At 41.3% G+C, this 12,987-nt stretch overlaps 1 protein-coding gene across 2 annotated transcripts in view; it reads right to left on the bottom strand.

The window, feature by feature from the left end:
- CRHR2 (corticotropin releasing hormone receptor 2) overlaps positions 1–12,987 on the bottom strand; it is a 130,693-nt gene that overhangs the window by 107,729 nt on the left and 9,977 nt on the right. For both annotated transcript variants that reach the window (XM_085226939.1, XM_010712320.4), the window contains exon 2: positions 12,765–12,858. In XM_085226939.1, the coding sequence (XP_085083065.1) occupies positions 12,765–12,858 (94 nt within the window). The remainder of the gene's footprint in view (positions 1–12,764; positions 12,859–12,987) is intronic.

Genomic DNA, 12,987 nt, shown 5'->3' with positions numbered 1-12,987 from the left:
CCTGTATCAGTTGTCTGTGGACGAGCAGGAAGAAAAGAGTGGGGAAGAGACTGGACAGGTGGGGAGAGATGCTATCTTCCCTCTCCCAAGGCTTCTCATCCTTTTCGTAGGCAGGGAAATTTGGATATTAGCACTGATTCTTTACCTTCTGTGCTCTGTATCAGGAACCAGCTCAGTGAGACCTCTTCATTTGCAAGGAGCAGTAAATTAATTTCCCCATAGGCAATCACAACCACATGATCCAGAGCCACGAAGTAGAGCTAAGCAACACATGGCAGCTGCAGAGCTGTGAGTTAGGGACTGCTCTCTGCAAGGATACACTCTCTTCCAACTATTCCTGATATCAAAAAATAATCAAAGAAGAAAGCAATGGGAAGAAAGAAGTGAAATGACACATTCAAAATCATCCAGCAAGATAGTGGAACCGGGGATGGAAAAACATTGCTTCCCCATGCAAAGTCTTTGGTAATGTGGCATCGTCTCCTCCGCCCCGTTAACTCGGGGCTGGAGAGAGCAAAGGGTGGTAATTACAAAGCAGAAATGCTATTTGCAAGATGTAAGGTAATCATGGGAAAAGGTCAAATTTTAAATGGAACACCGTTTCCATCACACACACAAAATAGCTTTACGATGAGGAGGTTTCTCACTTGCTTATTTGTTGCATCAGCCACTAATGGCTGCTTTACCAAACCTAAAGGCAAATTGAAAATAACAGTTTTTAACAATAAATGTTTTAATTTGAGCCTTTAATAAAGGGCAACCTGGTTCTATACCAAACCACAGAATGGTTTGGGTTGGAAGGGACCTGTAAGATCCTCCAGTTCCAACCCCCTGCTATAGGCAGGGACATCTCCCTCTAGACCAGCCCACCCAGCTCACAGCCCCATCCAGCCTGGCCTTGAAAGCTTCCAGGGAGGGAGCATCCACAGCCTTAATGGGCAACCTATTCAATGTCTCACCACCATCATCACAGTAAATAATGTCTTCCTAATATCTTCTTTAAATCTACCCTCTTCCATTTCCACTCATCCTGTCGCTACGTGCCCTTAGAAAAACTTCCTCCCAATAAAAGCTCCTCCCTGTCCTCTTTCCCCAAAATCACTGCTTCCATTCCATGGAACTTCATACCAGCCAAAGAAATCCAAATTCAATCCCATATTTTCCCATGTCAGTTTCATCTTTGCGCCTCTGAGATTTCTGGAGATGAAAAATAATAAAAACAAAAGCAAGAGCAGTTGGATCAGTCAATTAGAAAGTATCATTGTGTTTCATGTAGGAATATCTAAAACTTCTGTAATGTAAAAATGTCAGCTCCTTGCTTTTGATTGCTGTCTTTTTCGTATCAATCAAATACCATAGGCAGGCTGCTGTGCCAGAACATTTCCAGTTCTAATATTCCTCCAGCAATTGGCTTTGAAGTCTTGGCAAATCTTTCAACTTTTCACCATTTATGACCATTTACAAGAACAGATAGTGATAGGACAAGGGGGAATGGTTTTAAACTAAGATGGGAGGTTTAGGTTGGATATTAGGAGGAGGTTTTTCACACAGAGGGTGGTGAGGTGCTGGAACAGGTTGCCAAGGAGGTTGTGGATGCCCCATCCCTGCAGGCATTCAAGGCCAGGCTGGATGTGGCTCTGGGCAGCCTGGGCTGCTGGTTGGTGACCCTGCACACAGCAGGGGGTTGGAACTGGATGAGCATTGTGGTCTTTTTCAACCCAGGCCATCCTATGATTCTATGGTATATAAAGCAGAGATAAAGGATCCACACAGGGATGTTTTTGGCATTAGGTTTTTTTTTTTTGTATTTCATTTGGGAAATCTAATTAGAACACAGTATTCCTATGTGTTGCAACACTGAAAACAAAAAGTAACTGCAAATGCTGACGGTAAGCTAAGACACTCGGCAACAGATTCAGGGCTCCTGAAACCTCAGGAAGAGTTAAAATGTGCTCCAAAATCTGCAATGCAGACCAAAACTTAAGTATGCTTTGCTTGTTTCATCTGTAGCCTATAGAACTGTAGAAAAACTAAGTAATAGCATATAATACTGCACACATTTTTTTTTCCAATTGTGTTTTCTCAAATTAAAGGGATGCATTTCTTTCGTTTTCTTACGGATGTTGATGAGATTCTAGTGATTGTAACACAAAAATAGAAGGCGTAATCATTTCTACTGTGCATGTGTGTGCTGATGCCCCTCAGCATTCTGCATTCCTGCTGAAAATGTTCCCATAACTCTTCAAGTTAGGGAAACAGTAGCCAGAAGTTTGACAAAATAGATGGCCATTCTCATTTTAATTGTCATTTTATGAAAAAAATCATTGCTTATCCTATAAAGCACATATACTGAGCTACTTACTGCACCACTTATCTTACAGATTTGTGTCTTTAATACTAAAGCAAGATATTTTGTAGCAGCCCGAAAAAACACATCTTTCCTGCTAATACAAGTTTTACATTGGGTTCTGAGACGGCTTCCTAAGAAATTAAGTACAAGAAGAAGAGCAATCAATCAAAACAGCATGGGAGAACACCAGCCTCATTTCTGAGCCAATAAGGCAGTCTCTCCCAAGGAAAAATAATATGCAGTATATATTGTGCTTGCCAAGTTCACCCGGTGGCTACTGGAGGAAAGGCAATTACAGCATCGTGACATCTATCATTCTTCAAATGACCATAAATACACAGATATTATCATATATACATGTAAAAGCAAAACAAATTGGTCGAATAGGACACCATCCATCTTTGCCAGAGATTGTGGTTCTAGCTTGCTAATTCACATTTGAAAGATTTGATACTCCCTGGAACATGTCTGCACACGGAGGATTAACCTAAAGATTTCATTCCCATGTTCACAGTGATGAACTCACAAGAAGTCTCCTCGAGCAGATTAACAGTGAAACTGCAAATATATTTCCCTTTCAATTATTAACTCTTCCCCCTTTACTTACAAAGAAGGCAGAAAGTAATAGTCCTCCACACGTTGCTAAATCACCTCAGGGATGCTTTCAAAGAAAGAAGGTTCCTAGGAGTGATTAATTTCCTGACACTGCAAAGTAGACATATGCAGCCACGTGGGCCTTAGGCTGTCTCTATAACCAACAAAGAACCCAGGCTTGTTTAAAAGACCAGCACAGCCCTATTGGTCCTGATTGAAGCTCCAGCTGCTGCAGCATCCCATCTCCAACAGCAGCACTAAGTGGGTGCTTAGGGGAGAGCAGGAGATGCATAAGCACTCTCCCAGCCATCATACTAACCTCAGGAGATTTTCTGAACAGGATGAGCTTTCTCTGGTACAGTAAACCTCTGTGCATTTCACAGTGTTAGCTAGGAAGATATTGGCTCCTGAATGCTTGGCCTTACGTACAAGAGGCATCTGCACAAGACAGTTTAAAGAGAGAGCCTTGCAATGCAAACATTCCCTGCACTGCACTCGTGGCAGGGTGTTAGGAAGGACAAACAAACCCACAGACAGGCTAGCAACTTCATTACAACACTATTTAGAGTGATGGAATTCAATTCCTGCAGCGCATTAACGGAGATGAGATACCACACAGCATTTACACCTTTGGGAATCTGTTTCTCATTTGTTTCCTCTGTTAGCCATGGGTACGTGTACTTCAAGTATCTGAATCCACAAACCATCTTTCTGCCTAACATTTATGCACAAGAGTAATATCACTCAGCGGGGTGCATCTCCAGTGCCTGAGTCTTCTTGCATGAGTAAAGATATACGCAGGGCGAAGTGGTTGAACAGTTCAGGTCTTAGAGGCTTACATAAACTCTGTTAACATTTTCCATTATCTTTTTCTTACGGAGCCAGCTTGCATACTTTGACAGCTTAATGAGTAAGATGAATGCCTGGAGGGGGAAAAAAAAAAAAAACAAAAAAAAACTTGCACAGTTTTTATTTTGTAATGGAATAAGAAAACCAAACAATTTAAAGCTGGAGCTTTACAGGTCAGCTTTGCGTTTTGCCTAGCTTTAGTGATTAGCTATTTTTTCATATGTGGAATAATACAATAAGATGCCCCCATCGCAGGGTTGGAGGCCAAGGCAAATCAATTCCATGCTTAACAGATTTTATTCAGAAAAGGCCAAACAAGTTGATGCAGCAGAGAGCTAAACAAGGAAGGATGAGCTGTCAGATGCACCTTTACACTAGGTGATGAATGCAAGCTGAATCTCTAATCCATTTTCTGTATTCACTTTCTAATCCACAGTAGGCCATGAAAACATCAGCTAGTATGAAGCATCATATCACAGAATCATAGAATGGCCTGGGTTGAAAAGGACCACAGTGCTCATCCAGTTTCAACCCCCTGCTGTGTGCAGGGTCACCAACCAGCAGACCAGGCTGCCCAGAGCCACATCCAGCCTGGCCTTGAATGCCTGCAAGGATGGGGCATCCACAGCCTCCTTGGGCAACCTGTTCCAGTGTGACACCACGCTTTCTCTTCCTCAGACCAACCACTGTATTCTCAAACAGCATTTCTGAGCACATCTCTCAATATAGTGATGGTAGACAGTAGAAGGTCCCCTTCTTTTTAAGCTTTTGGTAGATACTGCCAAAGTGAAGCAGTGCCAGCAGGTGTGGGTCCGTACACATGGGCCTAAGCCACATCAGAATTATGATTATACCTTCACACAGAAATGGATAGAGCTCTGTCTCACCTCAATCTGTCTATATGGTGGCTCTGACTGTGCCTTGGGAACACTTCTTCACAAGCAGTATGGAAACATCAATTTTGCCAAAAGCTGGGAGGAAAAAGGTGAGAGCCACTGGATGCCAACAAGAACACATTCAGAAGCCCACTCCTAAACTACAGAGCCAGTAACGTCTTGATCATTCTATACAAATCAGAAACAAAAAAAAATAATGATTTCCTATTGTAGACCACCTCTACCATTTCCTAATAATAATTATCCTGCTACACTTTATGTTTTAGAAATCTCATGAACCACCCATCTTCCCAAATAGTGCAGTTTGTGGTATCACGGTTGCTATGTGGCTTTGCTCTGTGGAATGGCCACAGTATTATTTCCCTTCCTGGAGGGCTCATCAATTCACAAACCCTTCGGAAATGTGAACTGAAAGGACAGCAGGTGTTTTCATTTAAGACCAGATTCAACGTGAACAGAAAAAGCACTACATCTGTTCAGCAAATCTCTACAAAATGAGAAGCTCTGCAAAATATATTTTTATCTGCCAAATGTAAGAAAATATCTAATTTAGAAACTGCACTGGGCAAATGGTAGTTACTGTATCAAACGTGTAAATCTGAAGATTTAAGCCTATTTGATGAAGCATGGTGTTGTAGCAGTCACTACCGAGCATTTGCTCAGAACATGTCACACAGCAGTGACAGATCCAGGATTCAGATATGCCAAATAATACAACTCAGTGGCACGTCCCCACTGTAACATGTTTCTGTTTATGGGCTATGCCTGTGCTATTTGCATTTTGCCCTGTTCCTTTCCCATTTCCTTACCCTTCACAGCATATCAGGCTGGCAGCACAGAACCACCATGCCAATGCCATCAGACTGATTGATGTCAGTGCTTCTACTCCTTAATGGGATCAGGGATCTGCCCTGACTTCATGCCATCAGCAGCCCTATTCTACACTCAGACCCACGTACCCAGCACCTCTGACACTCCATGCAGTTGTGCTACAGATGATTTTTTTTTTAGCCAGTTCAGTGCTGATGCCGTTAAGAGGCTTTGCTGATGGAGGTGTTTGGAGGGTTGCTGCCTTCCTGCATAATGCAAAGTTCAAGGAGAGTGATTACTGACATTAAGGTTGTTGATAGTCCGTTCAAAACCACTTCTAAGTAGTTGGTCCCTCTTCAAGGCAAGGCTATTTCACTGAGAAGTGTACTGAGGTTCTGCAGAAGTGCTCACATATGGTTCAAGGCACTGGAGCAAGTCCATATTAAAGCACATTTTCACATTCAGAATCAAAGCAAAAGTCAGACCGTGAACTATAGGTACTCTTTTTAAAAGTACAAGAACAAAGGAAAAACAAAACCCCAATCTCTCTGTGCTGCTGTCACCACCGTGATGGCTGAGAGCTTCACAGCCTCATTTCAGGCTGACAGCTTCACTGCCCAAGGAGGTTGTGGATGCCCCATCTCTGCAGGCATTCAAGGCCAGGCTGGATGTGGCTCTGGGCAGCCTGGTCTGCTGGTTGGTGACCTGCACATAGCAGGGGGTTGAAACTACATGATCACTGTGGTCCTTTTCAACCCAGGCCATTCTATGATTCTATGATTTCTACAGCCCAGAGGTTTTTTTTGCAGTGAATTCTGGAAGAACTGGTCAGTCTTCGGATATCTGGGGCAAGTGTGGGAAACTTCACCCACATATGTTTTCAAATCTCACCCATAAAAATGTTGTCAAAAACAAGACTTCTTTTATTTTTATTTGTTTATTTTTTAACAGCAAATAATCCTTGCTGGTGGGACACAGACCTTGCTGGGATGTTTGCACAGTCCCTTAATACCTAAGAGTTTCCGCACAACCTCAGCCTTGAACTGGCCCAGATTTGAGAAACGTAGCATTTTAACTTATAAGGACCAGCGACCACAATATGAATTGTGCAATACTGTCCACCGCACTCAGCTTTATTTTGGGAAGTCCAAACAAGCAGCACTGGACTAAATGCCTGGTATGTCATATGAGGCAGTGAGAAAGTAAACCACCATCATCGCCTCTATTTAAATAGTGCCACTGCAACATCTGAAAATAGGAAGTTCAAGGTCTGCTCGTGCAAATGCTGTTGTTCAAGGTTAATTTTATGCCTGTGAGCAGTAACTGAGTTGTGTGGATGCGATGAAAGTATGTTCCTGAGAGCCCAGTGGGCAGACCATGCTCCAGCCAACAGGCTGAAGCACCGGGAGCACAGAGCACACTTTAAAATAAATAGCTCATCCAAGTATCATCACAAATGGAAGGGCTCGCTAATGTAACCTGCTGGGAAAATCTGAAGGGAAACTGTGAGAAATGTTGCCATGCCATAACCGTGGAGGGATATTCAAAGATGTTATCAGGCCAAACTTTCTGTTTCCAAGAAACAGAGTAGGGCAATGCACAGAAATAAATAACCCCTAGAGCAATGAGTGTCTCACCTACGCCATTTTGGATAGGAAGCCAATTATAGAATATGTTTGTCTGTCATGAAACCTCCATTTACTAAAAGAATGATTGATTGAAACTGACTTCTAAAAATAACAACAGTCAGCCAAGCAAAATCTGCAGCATATGAGCATTCACGACAGTTTTCCTCGGTAGCCATCATCTTGTTAGAGAATATTTCATATGCATTTCAAATCTGGATTTAACTCCCATTTTGCGGGCCACGTGATATATGTCAGACCTCAATGAAAGTCCCATGTGGAAATGCCTACATAAGGCTGCCAAGATGGAGTGGAACCTCTAGTTCAACTCATCTAGCTCACCCAGTAGAGTGAGAGTCAATGGAGATGTAAGGAAGGACTCGGATGACCACACATAGGCACCCAGTGCCACCAGATCCCTGAGACATTCCTCCAGCCAGCAGCAGCTGTTCCAGAAGACACAGGTCTCTTGTGGGTTCTGTGCCATATCTGCCAGCCCCACAGGTCTTAAGTGCTCCAAAGCATCTCAAAGGGCACCAGGACGCTAAATCCAATCCCAGTGACAATAATGGGAGATCAGACACTTAATTTACATGTAAACATGAATACTCAAGATGACAAATCTGTGAGTTGAGCCCCATCCCATGAGTCCAGGACAGCCCTGATGAGCATGCTGGTTCCTCACCACGTGCACTTTCAGTTATGACCTTCTGCTCTCAAACTCCCAAGTTCACTATCCTTCCAACAGGCTTTGAGCTTGCCCTAAGAGAAGGCCTATGTTGCTCTTACGCTGGAAAGGAAAGAGTCTGGATGACAAAGAAAGTCTTCCAGACACAAACGAGAGAACCCTTTCCAGTTACAGCAGCACAGATAAAACCTCCATAAATAAAACTTAGAAAACTCAGATTTTGTTCAAACAAAGCTCCAAGAAGACAGAAATTATGTAAAAATGAAACTATTCACCATGTCTGTGAAGTTCATTTTCTCACAAATAGTTACAAAAATTTGTTTATAGATGTTTGCACTTGTGACAAGTTCACTGAAGCAGATCTGTCTAGGGACATAATCAAGGAACTAAAAGCATTTAATGAATCGCCAGCTTCAGAGTGGGAGAAACACTGTACTTAGTATCAAGTGTTCATACCTTTTCTGACCAAAAAGGATGGGGAAATCATTTTCTGAAGATACACTTGACAGTTTTTCATGTTTAAAATAAAGCTTTACAATTATGTATTTTTTTTTCTTATACATGAATATTTCAAATTAAAGTTAAGAAAAATACAGTGCTTGTAGTAGAGGTTAAATTATGTTACATATTTAATTGGTTCTCCAAGTAAAGCCTTCAAATTACCATTTCAACAAGAAACCCGCATTTTAGGATCTGTTTCCCAATTCATATGGTTTTGTCACCACTCTACACAAACACACACATCCACGTACTCTCCCCAGTACTTCTCCTAACTGGACATGAAACTAGATCCATGATACTTCAGTGGTATTCAAAGGTCAGAAATAACCTGTGCAGAAGAAATAGTGCTTATTTATGTCACAAGTTTGATGAGGTTCACTATGGGATGTTCAAGAAAGAATAAGAACACAACTTTTAGGATCTTTCCTGTTTTGCCTTATGTGAAGCACTGGAGAAGCCCCAAGTGTGACTCACTGTCTCAGCAACAGAACAAATGATAGAAATCTCCAAATGGAGTCAGATTAGTTGATACTTGACCAGCAACACTGAGGAGACGTGTTGGAATCCAACACTGGACACATCCCCTTCATACTCTGAGAGGGTCCCTCTACTAGAGCTTCCTCGAAGACTTAAGAAGACAACATCAAAGTAGTATAGTTTGTACATACATATAGTACAGATTTTGTACACATGGAATCCTACACTACTTAAGGGATTTATGCCCTCTCTGTGGGACACCAGTCCTTCACCATAGTATGAAGTCACCAGAATAGGAGCGAGCAACCACGCCTAAACTGGAGAGGATCCAGTTAAATAAGAGCAAGACATCATTTTGTTCTTTCAGTGAATCCCAGAACTTCATGAAATGGAATGCATGACACATCTGATCTAGTATCTCCCATTTAGGGGGTTGTCTGAATAGCTTTAAATACCATAAATGCAAATTACTATCTTCAGTGCGAGTAAAGGATAAGATAGAAAACAGAAAATGTAATTCCTATATTAACACAGCAATTACAGTGGCCGTTCACCTTCTTTCAAGCCTCTAGTTTTCGAAAGAAAATCCTGTTTTCAGATTAATCCACTTTTGACAAGGTCTTAAAGATTGTTTCCAAACAAGTTAATGGAACAAGAGATCAAAAGTGAGTAGGAACAGATGGAACACAGGACTTGTAGTCTCTAGTGGAAATACGTAAAATAGGAAAATGTGAAAGGAAACACAACAAAACCCACTGAAAAAAACCAACAAATCCCACATTACTATGAACAGAGGACTCGCATCCTCTGAATAAAAATTCAAGCCGTAACTCAGTGTGTGTATCAGATATATAGAGAGAGTTACAGTCAACAGGACATCTTGGAGACTAATGTAATTGCAGTCACAGCATATGAAGAGATTACAACACCAGGAACATCTTCAGCTGAACCACTGTAGAATAATCCTGCCGTTTCAACCAGTATCTCTTTCATATGAAAAAGAAGTAAGAATAAAATAAAATTCCTCTTCAGGTCCACAAATACACACACAATCCCATCAAGCTCAAAAGCTGCACCCAAGCAATCATGAAGGCATTATTCAGGAATTTTTCAAGGAAACAAAACCCAATAGAGTGAGTGAGTTATACTGCATTTCACCTCTTCAACTGCTTGGTTTAAATCACTTCAGACTGAATTTACAATGTCGTTCACTCAGCAATTTGTTGCACTTACACATAAATGAAAATCTCAAAACCATTCTACCCCATCTGTCTGGGAGGGGGAGGAAATTAACATATTGGACTAATTAACAGCACCTTCTGAAAAAGAGACAAGGAATATATCCAATTACAAAACTTGCATGTTTCTGTTCTACCAGCTATAAATAGAGAGCGTTCAATATGGCTCTCCTTGGATTATTTCTTTTTTTTTTGGTGGATTTATTTTCCTCTGTCAAAGATTATATCTGCACTGTGTCAAAGACTGTGAGCCAGAGAAAAGACTCAGACGTACAGACAATGGCTCTGGTCTGATTCTGCACATCTACAGTGCTGGGCAGAGGAGACTGTGATATATTCTTGATTTTATAAGGGTCCAAAGTTCAAGATGCACACAGTAACTTAATTCTGGGTATCAACAATACAGATTTACTCATAGGAGCTTTTATTCTTTTATCCCTTTAGAGAAAAAAAAACCCAAAACCATTTCGCAAGCATAATAACTCTGTCTCCTTTTAGATCTTCCTTTAGGATGAAGTAGTGCTCTGCAATTTTGACTAGAGCTTCACTGATGATAAAGAGGAGATCTCTGTACTATAGACCTCCATTTTTAATGAGAAGACTCATAGCTGAAAAGTACAGACCTTTTTGAAGATCCTGCAATTGTCACGTAAGACAAGAAGAGCATGCAGTCTCTAGAAGCACCACCTAGGTGGTCCATCACATTGACTTACACAAAAAAAAACTAATGTGTCCCACAGTTGTGCTTGAATCTAGGCCTATGTCCAACCTGCCTGAAAATGAAGCAGCTTAGGGGGTTACTACTTGTACAAGCCCACACTCAGATAAGATTACAGGCTCATAGGGTTTTGAAGCACACCGCAGGAACGGCTGTGTTCACAAGCATCACAGGAAGGCAAATTCCATAAACACTCTATAAAGGTATGCTGGATTGTCTCTACATAACAATGGAGTCTCATTAAATCTAGGACAGTGCTTTACTTCTTGGATCAGTGGTACCTTACAATAATAGAGCATTGTAAGAGACTTCTGTGAGTTCTCTCTACCTTGTTTATCTTAAAATTCTATTATAATAGTTGCATTCAGCTTGAGAAGATGCCTTGCATTCATAGATGCAAATAACCCAGAAAATTAAATTCTTGCCAACAACTGAGAAGTAAAATGTTTGCCAACTTTTAAGACAGTCTGCTGTAAAATTTAGTTCTTTGCAAACAAAAGTCCTGGAAAAGAAAGAATACACTAGGAATTAATTGAGAGTTTTACAATAGTATTTACAAAAATACTCAGAAGTCAAAGAACACCTGAAAGAAAGGTTCAAAGTTATGGAAGCTTTCACAAAACCTCATTTATCTTTCCTTTGTTTCCAGCCACAAAATGGAATAGTTGGTCATTAGAAGTTATACAAGTGAATATGCCACAAGGCAGTTGCTCCCTGGAATACAATGGCACGAGTTACAGAGCTCAGGCTAGATTCATAATACAGGTCAATGCACCCATTTATATGCAGATGAAGAGGCAGTTAAGGCAACACAACTTTCAGACTTTGGTCTGATCAGAATATTTAGATCAGTTTATTGTCCTTAAGTCAAACACAACTGATCTGATATACTGTACGGAAAGAATGTTTCTTCCTTGAACCTCATTTGCTTTGTCATTTCTCTAGGCTGGAGAGCTGCACGATTAATAACAAGACAATTTAAGTTCCTCCCTCTATGAGGATTTAGTGTGGGGAAAGCATAGTGCAAAGCAGCAAAAAACAACCCTACATCTGCCCCCAGCAGAATCACTCATTGCACCATGCACCCTCAGTCCTCCTGCAGAGCAGTGACTGACTTTAACTGTGCCTCTCCTCTCCTGAAGCAAAGTCAGATTCAGTTTCACATCTCTTACCAAATCATTTTTGTGCTGATGCGTTTTAGCCAAGAATGAAACACATGAATCGGTGCTTTGCTCCGTTCTCAAAAACTGGAATAAGGAAAGCCTTAAATCCTCCTCACATCCTTCTCAGTCCCTCCTCCTGGCTGCATTCACCTTCTGGAGAATCTGTGATATTCCATTTTCCCTTCATCCCACTGCCCGTTGCCCTGTACTGTCTCCCTCTTCTATCAGAAAAGACTTATCTCCTAACATGAAAAGAGTCAGGCTTTGAAGATTTAAGATCAGGAAACAGAAATTGTAAAGTTAAAAGGTTAAACATGCTTTGATTTGAAGGACTGATGTCTTTCACAGAAAATAATCCATTGGCCTGACTGAAATGGTCCAAGGTTCATCTCTAGTTTATATAAGCTGTCAGTCAGGTCAGAGAACCTGGTTCTTCAGTGAATGCCATACAAGGACAGGATTTGGCTCCTATGGCCACCTCTGCCTGTCCAGGCAGGCTATTCCATGTGGCACCAGGAGAACTGCAGACAGCCTGTGGCACTGAGTCCAGACCAGTCCAGATACAGGAGCTTTGGAAGTAACTGCCCTTCAATGATCTTATTGATGTCGACTCAAGAGATTAAATTACAAAAAAAAAAAAAAGCTGTCATTATTACTTCACTTGAAGCTCTTTCCAGGTGTGCAAAATTCAAAGTTTTCTTTCCACCTCACACCACTGTACGTTGCTACCAATGAAATTTCAAGGCTGGAAGCACTATGTTTATCTCAGCAGGGAAAGATGTTCCTGGAGCAAGGACACTTTGAAAACAGATCCTACAGTAACAAGAAGCCACTGAGAAACAGAGAAATAAATACCTGTGACATTGGTGCGGGCTGACAAAGCTTCACAGTACTTTTCCAGCAGAACAGACAAGGGCAGGTTCACAGAAGATTCACAGTGGAGAACTATCTGGATGAACAGACAGAAGCAGTACAAAACAAACAGTAACTCAGCAGCAAAGTGCAGAATTTCTTAATCATGACTACAAAGCCCCCCAGCATTTCTCAGCAGTTCCCATTCATAATCAGCTTGGGTACA

This window comes from Meleagris gallopavo, chromosome 6 (genome assembly GCF_905368555.1).
Source record: "Meleagris gallopavo chromosome 6, MGAL_WU_HG_1.1, whole genome shotgun sequence".
NCBI classification, from domain to species: Eukaryota; Metazoa; Chordata; class Aves; order Galliformes; family Phasianidae; genus Meleagris; species Meleagris gallopavo.
This window is presented reverse-complemented; position numbering and strand designations above follow the sequence as displayed.